Here is a 15,181-nt window from a genome sequence, read left to right as displayed (position 1 = left end):
AGGGTTAGTTTCTATAGTGACTGGAGATTAAAGAACTAAGCTTTAATCTGAATGTAATTTATCAGTCGCTTACATTCAATTCACCTGGTTATTTCATGTCCGTATTCAGACTGCTGCTTGGTTTCTTCCCAGCAACTCCCTATTGAAAGAGCAAAAATTATACAATGACAAGACCAAAAAAAACCATCTGGAGGCACAATGGTTCATATCTACAAGGCTGGGGACTCTCATCTTGCTGAAGGGCCTGGCTAACAAACCAAGGGTGGCATCGTAAGAACTAACCAGGATAGTGTAAGTAATGTTTTGAGGAAGGCACAGAAATGAAAATCTGATCGGTCCACAAGCTGATTTTTTTCCCTGCAGGAATCAAAATCAATTAATAGAAGCACAAAGAGACCTCCTCAGTTTGAGCCCCATGCGAGCTATTTGGGTGTTTTAGCCCAGTTTTCATCCTCCTACATTCTATTTAGACCCACAGCCTGTCACGGGGCTTCCTGTGGAAATGAGCATTAAGAGCTGTGCTGAATGCCACCAGCTCAGAAAAATAACTGCTGTGCTAATTTTGCATTCACTTTGCACTGGCACAAGCCACTGTGCTGGACAAAAACCAGTGAGGCACAAAATGTTTCCTCCTGTGCGAGGAGTGAACCGATGGTAAGTTGGCACATTGATCACCTGAAACCCTAGGGCTCTGTTACAGCCATAGTTCAGATAAGTGTGCAAAACAGAAGTCTCCATAGTAAGTGTTGGCTCCTGTCCATGGATACATGTAAGTCTGCAGATGTGGGTTGTGCAGGCACAAAAACATCGTGCTGTCTGGCTTTCAAAGGTACCGAGCTCCTTTGGCTTCCGTTGTTCTAAAAAACAGAGAAGGTGCTACAAAGCTATGGTATAAAAGCCTTTCCCTGAATATCTGTTTGTAGGTTTGCAGTGTTCCCCTCCTTGAATTACTGAATATCAAATATTTTTTGAAAACTAATTCTACAGTACAAGATCAAATACGTAGAAATATATTGCAGAAAGTCCTATCCAAAAGTACATGAAGAGGGAATATAATTAATAAGCCAAAACATCAATACCCAGCACCTGCAGGGAGGGATAATTGTACTCTAATTACTTCCTTGACTACCTGGTTCATCCCTTCTGTGTGTTCTCTAAAGCCCCACGTTACCTGTGAACTTTTGAATCTGATATTCTTAACCATGTTGTAGTTATTAGATGTATGTGTTTAAGGCCAAATTTAATGTCAACTGGAGAACTAACGCGAACACTTTCTTACTTGGTTATTTCTTATTAATAAATAAGAAAAAATAATTAATAAATATTTTGAATAGAAATGCCACCATGTACGATGTTTGTTTACACTGTATACTCTCTGAAAGCCAATGAAATGCAGGCCGCAGGCGGGCCCCGACCCGGTTGGGCCCCGGGCTGGGCTGGGCTGGGCCTCGGGCTGGGCTGGGCTGGGCCCCGGGCCGGGCAGGGCCCCTCCGCCGGCCGCAGGCCAAGGCGCGCCGCACGTGACCGCCGGCCGCCGCGGCCCGGGGGCGGAGCGCCGCTGGGGGCGTGGCTTCGGGGCGCAGGGGGTGTCGGGAGTGGGCGCGCGCTCTTTCCTCGCCCCGCCCCCGCCGGATGACGTCGCCGCGCGCGCCGCGCCCCGCCCCTTGAGGCTGCGCGCTGACGTCGCGTGCGGCCGGGGCGAGCGGCGTCGCGGCGCGCGCGGGGATGGAGCAGCCGTCGGCGGCGCAGCCGGGGCGCGTCCGCTGGGCGGTGAGTGGCCCCGCGGCCGGGGGGACCCCGCGGGACGGGGCCGGGGCCGGGGCCGGGGGGACCCCGCGGGCCGAGGCGGCCGGGCCCAGGGCTGAGGGGGCCCCCCGCGGGGCGGCCCCGGCCGTGCCCATGGCGGGCGGCCTCACCCGCTCCCAGAGCTGTTGTTCGGCCGCGCTTTGCCGCCCCCCCCCCCCCGGCCCGTGTTTCTGTGCCGGTTCGCAGCCCGCCGGGGGGGGGCCGCGGCCCAGCCGCTTCGAGGCCGCCCGTTGCGGCCCGTCGGGGCTCCCGGGCCTCGCTGCCGGGCCCGGCCGGGGAGGGGGCGGCGCGGCGGGCCGGTGCCCCGCGGCGGGGGTGGCCGCCGCCGAGCTGCGCGGAGGCGCTGCCTGAGCCGGCGGAGGCCGTGGAGCCCCGCGGCCGCGCAGCCCTTTGGGGGGCGGCGGGGCCCGGAGCGTGCGCGCAGAGATGTCGGCGAAGGCGCTGCCGGTGCGCGGGTGCTTTGTTTTGGCCGAGTCGGCTGCGTCCGACCGAAGCGGTTTTTAAGATAGCTCAAGTCTGGGTGTGTTCTTCACGTATTCTTCCCTACTTTAGCTGTGTTTTACGAGATAATTACGATACTAATTATTTCACTGTGCTGGCATGTCAGCTCAAATTTTGCTGTTCTAAAAACGGGCTTTCAGAGACAGGCCTTTAAAGCAGAGAGCTTCAGATGTAGAGCGGTAGCGTCCGAGCTTTACAAGTACCAAAAGTCACGAGGCTTAGAACTGAAACTGTCAGCGTACAGCTGCTGTCCTCGATGGTACCAGAAATACCTGGTGTGCCTTAGTGACAAATGCTGTGGCCAACAAAGCGCGTATAGTGGGCTGAGGCATCACTTTCACTGCACGATCGGATCAGTGAGGACGCGTAAGGAGGCTTCTGGGTCGGCAGAAGGTGTAAAGGCATGAACTGAAGGTATAAAGATGTGAGTGGGAGTGTAGAGGAGAGGGAGAGTAACGTAGCTCCCACTGCAGCAGAAACAGTGTCCGTTGGCCACAAATCTTAAAATCGGATGGTTTTGCAGGGTGAAGCCCTTAGTAACACACATCTGGGCTACAGGTGTGGCCACTGAAGTAGTAATGCCCTGAGCCAGTGCAAGAGGGTCCTCCTGAGCCTGGGGAGCAAGCGGTGCTGTCCTTGCTGCTCAGTGCTGGTCCTGCCTTAAGCAGGATTGACAAGCTGCAGACAGCATCCTGGTTAGTCAACAGGACAGTGCTCTTCTCAGGGTAGATTCTTGGTCCGTCTGGGAATGTCTGGAGGTGAAGAAAGCCAGGTGTACTAGCTGGGAGGATTGTTCCTCTCTCGGTGCTGTGGGATTCTCTCCTGTCTTGTCTGGGGACAGTGGGGCCTCCCAGCTTGCAGGACTTGCCCTGCTCGGCGACCTCCACAGCCTCACAGGGTTTGGACAAGTTTATGGGAGCTTTGTATCCATTGTGTCCAGTTCAGCTGTGTGATAGACCCACTCAGCCAATCTGGAAGTCATTCAAAATATGGAAGCAAACTGAAGATGGAGGAAGATCTACTTTGCGTAGATTTCACGTTAGACATAAATCGGGACTTCAATTTAAAAAAAAAGAAGTTTTTTGCCATTAAAAAGTTTGGGGTTCCCCCACCATGTGCCACATAAAAGTTGCTGGGTTTTGTTTTTAAGCAGGTCTCTGGCATGGTTTGGGCTCTCTCACATCTTATTTAATCATAGCTAAAGATCCAATAATTAAAAGCTGCATCTGATTGAGATATAAAATAGAAATCACTGAAAGACTACCCTTTTTTCCCCTGTGTATTTAAAGAGCTACTTCCCTTAGGAAATGGGTTATATCTAGCAAGTGAGCTCCTGTTCTGGTCCGGTGAATGGTTTGGTGCCTGTCTGCGGCTGGCAGCATTTGTGTTGAGTGGGCTGCTGCGGCTTGCAGCTGTGTGAAAATGCACAGTGAACACCAAGGCATCGAGTGAGCTGGGAAGTTCTGCCTGAAACAAGGCGCTCTGCGGTGTGGCATTGTGTTGTACGCTCTCTTATGATCAGACATCATCTGAATGCTTAGAGAATTTTTCTCCTTGAGATAATTTATTAGGTTAAAGCACTCAATATGAGGTAGCTTCAGAGGCCGCTTCTGATTTTAAATACATCAAAGCTAGCAGAAACCCAATATTTCAAATAAGAGTTAATTCTTTTCTCTGAAGGACAGTCTGAATCTGTGGTGATGGTTTGTTGCTTATCAGGTGTTAATGGTGTTTCTTCTATGCTTGTTAATTTTGACAGGTCTTTCTCCTCTACAAAGAAGCTTTGTTGCCAAGTTTTACTTTGAAAATGACCTACGCTACTGACTGCAGCTGTCTGCAAATGTAGAAGCCGATAAATCGTATCTCCTTCCCTGCCCTGACTTTCCTGTTTCCTGTGGAATTTATACTTCTAAGTATTTTTAAAATTAGACCTCAATAGAATACATTTGGATTACGACTGTGAGCATATCTATGCAAAGAGACGAGCTAGCCTGAGCGATTTTGAGGTATGTATGTCTGCTACGACTTATAACAAATGGGAGGAAAAGGCCATCTGATTGTAGGGTGAAGAGAACTCTGGGCATAAGTTTTCTAGATTCAGAATATCTGCACCGTTATTTGTGGGTTTAGCAATGGCATGTACATACACACAGTGAGACTGCACGAGCACCAGAACATCCAGCTGGCATTGTATGGGGGGGTGACCCGATTCAAACCTGCTGTAGGAATATTCAAAAGATTCCTTCCGGAAGAGCAAGTTGCTTGTGTTGTATGACCTGAGCCTTCACGGCTCACCCATTCGGTTCATAAATGCCACCAAGGTCTGTAGGGATTTTCTTCTTCCAAGCGTTTGAGAGACGTTAAGTAGTCATTGAAATGCATCTGGGAGGCAATGGTGGTTTCTCTGGTTAGATAAAGCGTTCAGATGAAGTTAGAAGATTCCTGCCTTGAACTGGAAAGCATCAGTGAAGGCTAGAAAAGAAGTAGGTCTTGCTTGCCTTCCTGTGCGCAGGTCATAGCGCAGTGGTCTTCTTGCTCACGGAAAGCAGCAGTCTCGTAGGGCGATCTGCCTGTAATGTGCAAGACTGGCAGGGCTGGGTGGGCACTGCTTTGTGACTGCGCGGCTTTGTCCCAGCCGGGTGACAGCGTGGAGAACCTCAGCTGTTTACGAAGTGCAGAAGTTCACCAGCTTGCCCAGCTGTGTTTGACCTTCAGGCTTTTAGCTGTACTTCACATTGAATTCTAAACCTGGAATGAGGAAGTCAGCGAACTTCCTCTGTATGGGCTTGGAAGAGGCCGGTGTGCACTGATACCATCTGCTGAGTCTCCTTTCGTAAACTACTTGGACGTGCTTATCTTTTCTGTGGTGGGGGTGTTCATGCTAACAGTCCAGGGCAGTGGCAGTCTTAACAATTAATAGTGGGTTACAGCAAAAGGTAGCCAGACACATCTCAGTTTTCCAGAAGAGACTGATTATTCAGTAGCCTTTTTTTTAAAAAGGAAAACTAATGTGCTGGAAGTAGATACCTGACCAAATCATTCAGCTTGCTACGTTGCTGTACAGTACGTATTTAGCAGACACTTTTATTGAGAGCTTTTATTCATGAGCTCCAGTGACTTAGGCTGCGACGATAACTGGAGGGACACAGATCTAACCTACCTGCCTGTCTAGCTTAATAGCCTGGCGGTGTTCCCACAGCAGGAAGGCAAAATGGGCTGTGTCTGCAATGCTAAACTGCAATGGGTGGTGAAGTGCTGTGGCTGAGAAGGGATCCGTATCTGTACTGCAGTTATTCCTCCTGTCATTCCCCTACAAGCAGAGGTAGGGTCAAGGGGTGGTAGCTCGGTAAGTTTCTCTGGGTGCAGGGAACTTTAAACGCTTTCCTCCGTCTAACCTGGGCGTTGTAATTTGGCTGTGGTAGTATACTGAAATAGCAGTGGGCAGAAAAGTATTTTTGTTTCCTGTGAGCTGCTTTCATCAAAAATGGAGAAATGCACCAGACCTAATATAGCTGTTGGTCCTGTTATCCCTGACTGGATGATCTCAGGAGTGGATAACCTGCAGTGTTCAGTGAGACTGTGCTTTAAAATAGCAGTTGATGTGGCTGTCTCGTGGAACCGTGTTCTCAGTTATCTTGGAAAGGCTGTGGTGATCAAGGAAGGTGCCTGAGGACTGGAAGAAAGCAAGTGCCACCTCTGTCTTCTAGAAGGAATCTTTTCAGAAAGAGAACCTGGAGAACAGTGGACAGGTCAGCTTACCTTACCTCCATCTCAGGGAAGGTGATGGAACAAATAATACTGGAAACAACTTCCAAGCATGTTAAGGGCAAGGAGGTGACTGGGAGTAGTCAGCATGGCTTTAGGAGGGGGACATCACGCCTGACCAGCCTGATATCCTACGAAGAAGTGACTGGATAGTGGATGAGGACAGAGACGTGAATGTTGTTTACTTCGACTTGAGTAAGGCTTTTAACACATTCCCCCATCGCATCCTCATGGACAAAGTGAGTAAATGTGGGCTAGATACGTGGATGCAGAGGTAGATGAGAAATAGTTCAGTCAGTTTTCCACCCACCTCAGTGTCTGCATATCTAGCCTGTACTTCCTCGGTTTGTCTGTGAGGTTTGTGGTCAGAGCGGCATGAAGTCCTGGTGGAGGCCAGTCGCTAGTGGGGTACACCAGGGGTTGATAGTGGGTCCAACACTGTTCAACCTCTTTGTTAATGGCCTAGATGATGGGGCCAGGTGCACTGTGAGCAAGTCTGCGGATGATACAAGATGAGAAGTTGATATACCAGATGGTTGTGCTGCCATTCAGAGGTACCTGGGTAGGCCTGAGACAGAGGCAGACAGGAACCTCATGAAGTTCAACAAAGGGAAGTGCAAAGTGCTGCATCTGGGGAGGAACCACCCCGTGTAGCAGGTAGTATACCCTATATGGGCCACCCTATATAACTGTATATGTGCTGGGAGCCTGACCGACTGGATAGCAGGTCTGCAGCAAGTGACCTGGGAGTTCTGGTGAGCGATGATTCAGTACGGAGCCGTTAGCATGGGTCTTTGGCTCTGGTTATAAGCCTGCATCTCCCCAGTGGTAGGTAGACTTCAGCCTGATTTCACAGGAATCTGCTCCCTTTTTGTGCTGCTTTGGGTAAAGATTTTATGGAATTTTTTTTCATATGGACTCTGCCATGGATGTGGGAGGAAACATTCTGATTTTGGCTGAGGCTTTAAATATATGACTACTTGATTCCCATTGGCAAGCAAGTCATCAAGCCCGATTTCTACACTAAAAGCATTGAGTTAACTGCTGTCTTTGCGCAGTTGGATGTGGAGGTGGATATTGAAGAGCATATTTGTGTGTGTGGCTGCTTAGCTGTGCTGTGTAGGTTCTTAGGCGTGAGTGCAGGTCAGGAGCTGTGGATAGGGTAGTCTTCCTGCTGGGTCCTCCCAGCCTCTGTCAAGTGCTGACTGAAGGACTCTGAGCAGTGTTTAATGGGCAAACTGAACATCTTGTTTGTAGCACTGCAGGGAGTGACTTGCTAATGCTTAATTAGAAAAAAAGAGCCATTTAAGCAAACCAGCCCCAGATTAAGGCCATTACTGTTACACTAATAAAATTTTTTAAGAGTTGCACTTAATTAAAAGCTCCCTGGACTAGCTCACTTGAAGAAAGATCAGGAAGGATGATTTTCTTCTGAAGAGCAGGGATGAACTGTCATGTCATGAATATGAAAGACCTTTTGAAGTGGTAGAGCAATGTAAGCCATCAGTTGGTTAGTGAGTCCTGTTAACCTCTGGTCAGAATTTGTCTGTCTCGCCTGTTTTGTGTCACGTTTGAAGCAATGCTAACGCCATGAGCTGTCAGGTTTTGCAGCCTGCAAGCAGGTTTTTCCAATGACAGTGGTCTTCAGACAGTAGAGCTTTTCAGGTATCCTCAACAGCATGGAGGGAACTATCACATGAGATGCATATTGCTGCTTTTGAGTCCAAATTTTACGTCTGTAGAGTTGTTAGGGTACATGGTTAGAGCAGATGTGTTAAAGCTCTGGGTTGCAGTATGGGGGTGGTTATCAGTGTGTTGGATTAGTGTCTTTTCCCCATTTCGGGACTGAATATGGTTTGAGTTAGTCTTTGTAAACTGTTTTAAGTCAAACTTCTACTTTGTAAGTCATTTGATGTGATACATCAGTGGAAGGCTTTCATATACCTAATACCAAGAGCATCAGAATCGATGGGAAAAGCATTGTGATTTTGCTGAGCCAAATGAAAACTTGATCTATCTTTCAGTCCCAGTAAATCGAGTCAACACTTCTGAAAGATCAGAGAATTAATAGTGGTTTTGAGTCATCAGGGGGAGTATTTTACCACTCTGTGCCAGGTTAGTTCTACTTTCTTCTTTCACGAGTCATTGTAAATATGATAATTTCCAAAATTCATGGCTAAAAGCACACGTTAAAATTGCACGTAGCGTAGGCTGGTGGAAGATGGTATCTTTCTTTACAAGCCTGCTAATTTAACTTGCTTTAACCCTCTTATAACTCCAAGCCTGGAATAAACCTTTCTTTTAGAACTAGAGGTGCTAAATCTTGCAGCTTCTGTGCTGGCATTGTCACAGATTAATCTGCTACGAGTTAAAATGAGAGGCCATCTCTTCTCTTCTTTTTTTTTGTGACTAACAGGCTTAAAAGTCTGTCTGTAATGCCTGAAATAGCTGTAGCGTAACTTTTTGTCTTCCCTTTGAAGTGGAATGAAAATACCTGTATTTCCACTTTATGGTTCGCTTGCTCCTGACATCCGAGTCAGCTTTGACACATTGAAAGAGGCAGCATCTCCTGGCAGACTGGCAGTGAGGGTAAGAGCAGTGTTGATCTCTCTCCCCCCACCCCTTCCTCTCCTGAAAAGGTCCTGCCAAAATGTTTGGCATGGCCTAGTAATGTTGTATTTTTCCAAAGGCTGGAGAATCTGATCCAGATAGTGCAAATGTTAATAGAAAAGTGGATAGTTAGGAGTGCAACTGACCAAGAAACATGCTAATAAGCAAGTTTCCTCTTATGTCTAGTAAAATAGATGGTCTTGATAAGAATTCTTTGTGTATACCCAGATCCATCAAATTTGATCTTCTGAAATACCTGCAGGCTGTATTTTTAGTGTTGTCTCTGAACTTTTAAGTAAATTCACAAAAAAAATTCTAGAAAAGTATGATGTATGTAGTTGCGAATGTTGGCAAATCAGAAGGCTCTACTTAAGTCTGTCTTTAACCTTGATTTAGCTTTCTTGAAGCACTAGTTTTATTAATTTGATGGAAAATAGCCTGTGCGTAGCCTTTTCCAGGAAAGGGCATTTTTAAAGCGGTTTTAGTAGGTTCCAGGTATGGTGCAGTACACTGTGTTCAGAAGCGAATGGGAAGGTGGTAGCAGTGAGAGATCATGTGGGTATGACATTAACCTTATAAAGGTGAACTGTAAGTTTGGTTCTCTGCTCCGAAAGTCTTGCGTAACCTTAAGGCAGCTTCTCGACCTTTCTGTTTGTTTTTTTCATCTGAAAACTGTTTTTTTCATCTGAAAACTGTTTTTTTCATCTGGCAACTGGGGAAGTAATAGTAATTCAATGTAACATAGGACTATTCCAAAGGTAAATTCATAGACTTCTCGCCTGTTAAGGTAATGTAAAACTATAAATGCTTAATGTAGCTAAGAAATTCATGAGGGGGGAAGGAAGTGCTTTAAACATAACCAGTGCTTACTAGGAGTAAGAACAAGAAGCTCTGCTAAACTGTGGAACCAGTAACATTGCCCCACGGTCAGACTTATGGAATACCAGGTCTAGATGCAGCAGCAGAGTCTTGAAAGTCTTCTGATAAATTTACAGGTCACAAGCTATAGAAATATAGCTGGAATACTTTGATTTTCATGTGTTGTTCATAGCATATCCCAAAACCTGAATGATTATGTATTGGTACCTCTGCATGGTTCTTTATTTTGGAGAAGTCTTGACCTCTACTTCATAGCTTTGATTCAGACAACAGCATAAACACTGAGTTACTGGAATGTTGAAAGAGGGGTGGAAAAGATTTCAGTGGCAATTGGTTGTACCACACAGCAGTAGAAACACTTCTGAAAATGTCACTCAACTTTAAGCCACTGCAGTTTCCTAATAAACAAGTAAAATTACCTAATCTTTGATATTTGTGTCTGTGGTCCTTACTGTGAACTTCTAACGCTGCAGAAGAACTGTTAGTCTTTCTATTCACAGCAATCAATGAGCAGTACTTCTTACAGGACAGCAGTAATTTAGAGGCAGACCGTGGATGGTATTGAAGATGCTTGATTCTGATGTGGGTGTATTCAGGAAGATGTTTCTTAAGAAGTAACTGGAAGGAGAAAGGGATCTGTCTCTTGTTAAGAGAGTGTTTGGTATCTGCTCATCTGTGACTTGAGTGCAATTTTCTCTTAGCTACAGGATTAATATTTGAGCTTTCAGGAACAAAAAACTGTGTGCATTAGTTTTGTTGGTCAGCAGTATTAAAAATAAAGTTATAGGAAGGAACTGTTTCAGCAGGATGTGGATCTGAGAAGAGGCTCATGTTGAAAAATCACCTTGGGTATGTCTGTGAACATGTTACCCTTCACAGTACGAGCGTGTGGACCATTAATGGATGCAGGGGTGGAAATGGTGGATGCATTTTGGTGTGCCAAAGCGTAAAATCTGCTGATGCTGAACCCTCTGAAATGACCATTTGTTAACGTGCGTGGGGAAGGCGTGAGAAGAGGTGACTCCCCCTCCTCAGTTCTGCTCTGGAGAAGAGGAGGACAATTCTTAATGCCTTTTGAGTGACCTCAGGGGTCTGCTCCCACCCCCTTTTCCTTGCAGCGTACTCGCCCCTAACAAACAAGTGGATGGACTGTGTAGGTCTGTTTTAGGCTTGTGAGGATTCTAGGAGGGAGGTTCTACGTCTCATGTTCTGTATTGACTGAGACACAGTGCCGGTTTTGTCCAAAGATCTTAAAAATCTTGTTAAATTGCTCCTTGGTGATGATCATGTAATTCATACATAAACACACTGCCGGCCTCTCTGTTATTTTATTACCAGTGTGCTGGAGCGAGTTTTTGTGTTCTTTGGTATTCATGGTTTATTGTGTAAGTTGTGGGACCACTAAATGAAGAATTGATTTATAGTGCATGTGTGAATTGACTTAAATAATCCTTTTACCACAAGCTTGCAGTTGGCTGCCTTTATAAAATTCAGCAGCTCGGCATTCTAAGTTTGAGTTATTCTTAACTGATACCTGTACCATTGCCTTCAAAGGAATTTAAGTGTTTTGCTCCATTATAAAGTGTTTATTAAAGTACCTTCACCAGTGTTACCCTCAGTGTTCCTCCCCTTCTTCAGCTAGCTGGGTTGTTTGTATTTGGCATATAGGAAACACCAGGCACGGAGGCTGACTTGCTCCAGATCTTCTAACAAGACTGACGAAGCTGGTTTAGCCCAGGGTGTCCGGTCTCTCAGCCTGTACTTCAGCCACCGAACCATGTCCTGCGGGATCTGTGGTACGAGAAGGGAGAGCAAGGGTAGCAGAGATGGCATCGTTCAGCTGACTTCCTTCTTGGCTTCTGGGTAGTGCTGGGAGTAGGCTGGAGGGTTTAGGGAAATCATTAGGCAGAAATCAGTAAAGCCTGTTGTTATCCTTCTCTAAGGAAGCCAGTTGGCTTAAAAATAGGCTGTAGATCTCTTGCTTTGCCCTGTGTCCCTCGTTGCTATTAAAGTGGCAGTTTCTCCGGTGCCTGGCGTGGGCTCCTTATCCGGAGCACTGTGGGTTAATTCTGTGAATTCCCTGGGGCATCCACCTGCTCCTCCTTGCTGGCTTTGGGCTATTCCCCTTTTCTAAAATCGTAGATGCAGAACCTCCACACAAGTTTGGCTTGCTTTACCTGTACCCGAAGCTGGTTTTTCCTCCTCATCTCCCAGCTGCACTGTTTAATACACTGAGTCTTTCTGGTTTTGTCTTTGTTTGCTCTTTCAGCCATACTCTGTTCCTGTTCTTGCATCGAGTACTGTCAGGGTTGTGGCCAGGTGGGGGGCTTTAGGAAATCTTTAGGCTTAAGGGGGAAAATCCAGGAAATCTTTTTGTGGGTGAATTTTGGAGGAGGAAGAAGAAGAATTACGTCTTGAAAACTACAGGTATCCTTTGCATTGAAAATAGTATTGCTTTCTGGTCTTTATTAAGTTTTTTCCCTGTATTCTGCCATCTTACTTATGTTCTTTGGTTTAATTATTTCTTGTACTTCTTTTTCTTCCATTCTTACCCCAGTTCTTCACTCTGACTTTAAAAAAAATCATTCTAATAGCTAAATATACCTGTTCCTTTAGGTATTGGGTAGTCATGCCACTATCCAGTTTTTTTTGTGTCAAGTTATTTACTCTTACTGTTGTCTTCCCCTTTGAATGTTTTCCAAACCGCAGCCCCCTTGAATTTTACACCCATTCCGGTTTCTTGTGAGTTCCTCTTTCTGACAGGATTAGCTGTGAACACTCAGAGCTTTCTATCCTTATTTGCTCTGCTGTTTATTGCTGCTGAACAATGATGCTTTTAGATAAGATCTTTTTCTGCATTCATTCATTTTTTCTAAGTGCGTCATATTTGCTGTAATCACTTTCTTCATATTCCAGCATCCCACTTCAGTGGTTCTGATTAGCATTTTCTTTTCTCTGCTGTCGTCTTGGAGGTGGGAATCTGGTGTGTAATAAAATAGTCAAAATGCCTGAGTTGTGCACAGTCTTATAGTATTCTTCTGAGTGCTGATCTGTTCTGAAACTTGTGTCCCTGTTTTCAAGAACTAGTTGAGTAATTAATCACCTTTGGAAAACCTGGGTGATTTAGCTGTGTTTCACAATAATATGTGAGTCTGTCAAGGGAAATGCAGTCATTGTATCTGCTCTCAGCTGTCCTCTTGTCATCCCCTGTTGTGTTCTTCTAGCAAACATCTGCCCTTACCTTAGCGTGGTTGCAGAAACGTGAAACCTCATCAAAATGCCCTTGAAATGCTCCGTTCCCCCTTTAGGAAAGGAGAGCAAAGCCAGGGCGGTGTCCTCGGCCGCGGGGTGCTTTGCCTGGGTTGGACTCAAGCCTTTGACTCCTCGTGCTGTGTGAAGGCTGCGACTGGATCCGCTGCCACGTCTCCGTGTAGTCGGGCTCGGCGTGCAGGCGGTCCGTGGCGACGGGAGGGTGCTGCGCGGGGGTTATCGCTGTGGAGGACGGGTTGGTGGTGTTGGCGCTTGGCAGAGGTTGCTCGCGGGCACAGCAGCGGTTAGCCAAGGTGGCAGAGGCTCCCCTGTCACCTCGGCTGGTGAAGGTGCTCGTGTGTCAGAGCGCTCACAATTCTCGCGTCCTGTTAGGTGACCGCCAGATAAACAAGAGCAAGGTGTCTGACCTGTGCCCAGAGCATTTGAATGGCTAAACAGGAGGAGAAAATAAAATATGTGTGGGCCAGTCTGACCTTGCAGGCTGGAGCCCTGAAACCTGCCTGCGCTTTCAGCGCGCAGTCGGGGCCATAAACCTGAGAGAAAACGTTCAAGAATTTCTTGATTAACTCTGTAAGATTCAGTTTTAACTTCAATTATATTTGTATCCTTTCAGATATTTGAAAGAGTTTAAAATAGCCCAGCTTCCAGAGGCATTTGCAATTAAATGAAAAAAAAAAAATCTACAAGTTGGAACCATGCTCACGTTGTTGTTTGTGTACATCTTTCCTCCCATTTCCAAGAATTGCATCTCATACCCAATTTCTTTTGCAGTTTTGTTCAGTGGAGGGACTGCTGTATGTCAGCCATGCTAAAGGTCAAGTGATGGAGGCAAGTACTAGTTTATATATTCAGTTATCTAATACTGTGTTTGCCAGTTTCTCCTTTTGAACTGTTTTGTTTCCCAGTGCTGCTGTGAAATAACTGCACAAATGAAGGACTGTATTAGCATGTTCCGGGATGTAATACTGTGATAACATCTGCTCGGTGTGACTGTGTATGGTATTGTGAATTTTGTCCCTGATGTATTCTCGTACCAATAAGAAATGTATGTTTTTGAACTTCATACTATGAAGTACTCCATTTCCTCCCTCAAACAATATAAAGGTTGTTATAAGTGGGGAAAAAAACAAGCACAAAACTTGAATCCTAATGCAAATGAATGTGCTAATCAATTCTGCTACAGTTCTTCACATCTATGAGTAGTTTTTTCCCCAAAAGTAGGTACTAGGACAAATAAGTAGTTTTAAGGATCTTCATACCAGATATGCAATTTGAAAAGCTCTTCTCAGGCTCACAAACAGACTCATCACATGGAAAGATGAATAGACAGATGACACAGCTCCATATAGGAGCCTCTTAAAGAGAAGGGTCAGTGTAATTTCAGAAATCAGTCACAGAATACACAGAGGTAGTAGCGACGTGTTTGTGAGCGAACTGTAGGCAGACTTATTTCAGGTTGGTTTGTAAATTGACATGGGGCTAATTTAAGCAGGTCAGTGGTTTCCAGCAGGTAACGCACGGAACTCTAGTTAGGCTGAAGCGTTGTTCTTTAGGATCAGCGATATTAGCAGTGGTAATCTGGATAGAAAGCGTGCAAGAGATCAAAAAGATACTGGTTAGAGAGTATATTGGGTATCTTTGACGTGAACTACAGTTCTTCAGTGAGTCCTGACTGAAAAATGAATGCTGAGGGAATTAGCTAAAATGAAAAAGGCAGTTATGGGTCAGCTGTCAGGTTTGTATTTTATACACCAGATAATTTTGGGACTCTTGCTTTTTAGCCAATGAGGTCTGTTCACTGAACCATTTGGTCTGTTGGATGAAAAGGAAAATCTAGTTTTGCCTTTTTTTCCCCAAAACTTAAACTGAGTAGAGACCCACAATTCAGCTTTCTGGAAAACCTGTTACAGGAGAAAAAAGAAAGATCAAGAAAGAGCGAGCTCAAAAGTCAAAGCGTAATACTGGTCATAAAGGCACTTGAAGTCATTTAGGAAAGTGTTAAGTATGTAAAAATAAAAGGTTGATTGCACATTTTTTTATTGTGCTGCACAATTTGTGCATGAATATGGGTAAACATATTCTGTTTTTCTGGAATGTAGTTTATTACTTTGCATTTAATGTGTTATTGATTAAACTGGCCAACATATTTAGACTGAATGCTTACAATATGTTCAAAGTATGGAGATAAAATCCTATATGATTCCAGTGTTTTGCTTTCTGTGAGTACTGAGTTTCATCTTGCCTCCAGCTGATAGCAATGACGTTTGGAAAAAAGAGTGTGAGGCGGCTCTTCTGATATTTTTAGATGCCAATTTGGAAAGCATTTTGGAATATCTGTTTAACCCATTGT

General features: G+C 45.5%; 1 protein-coding gene across 7 annotated transcripts in view; it reads left to right on the top strand.

Moving 5' to 3' along the window:
- Window positions 1-15,181, top strand: part of TMCC1 (transmembrane and coiled-coil domain family 1) — a 118,520-nt gene that overhangs the window by 35,529 nt on the left and 67,810 nt on the right. For 6 of the 7 annotated variants that reach the window (XM_068409513.1, XM_068409506.1, XM_068409510.1 and 3 more), the window contains 2 exons: window positions 4,067-4,313; window positions 13,603-13,659. In XM_068409513.1, coding sequence (XP_068265614.1) covers window positions 13,654-13,659 — 6 coding nt within the window. In that variant the 5' untranslated portion in view covers window positions 4,067-4,313; window positions 13,603-13,653. Of the gene's footprint in view, window positions 1-1,692; window positions 1,771-4,066; window positions 4,314-13,602; window positions 13,660-15,181 lie in introns of those variants that run through there. The other variant, XM_068409507.1, reaches the window with a different exon arrangement.

This window comes from Nyctibius grandis, chromosome 10 (genome assembly GCF_013368605.1).
Source record: "Nyctibius grandis isolate bNycGra1 chromosome 10, bNycGra1.pri, whole genome shotgun sequence".
NCBI lineage: Eukaryota > Metazoa > Chordata > Aves > Nyctibiiformes > Nyctibiidae > Nyctibius > Nyctibius grandis.
This window is presented reverse-complemented; position numbering and strand designations above follow the sequence as displayed.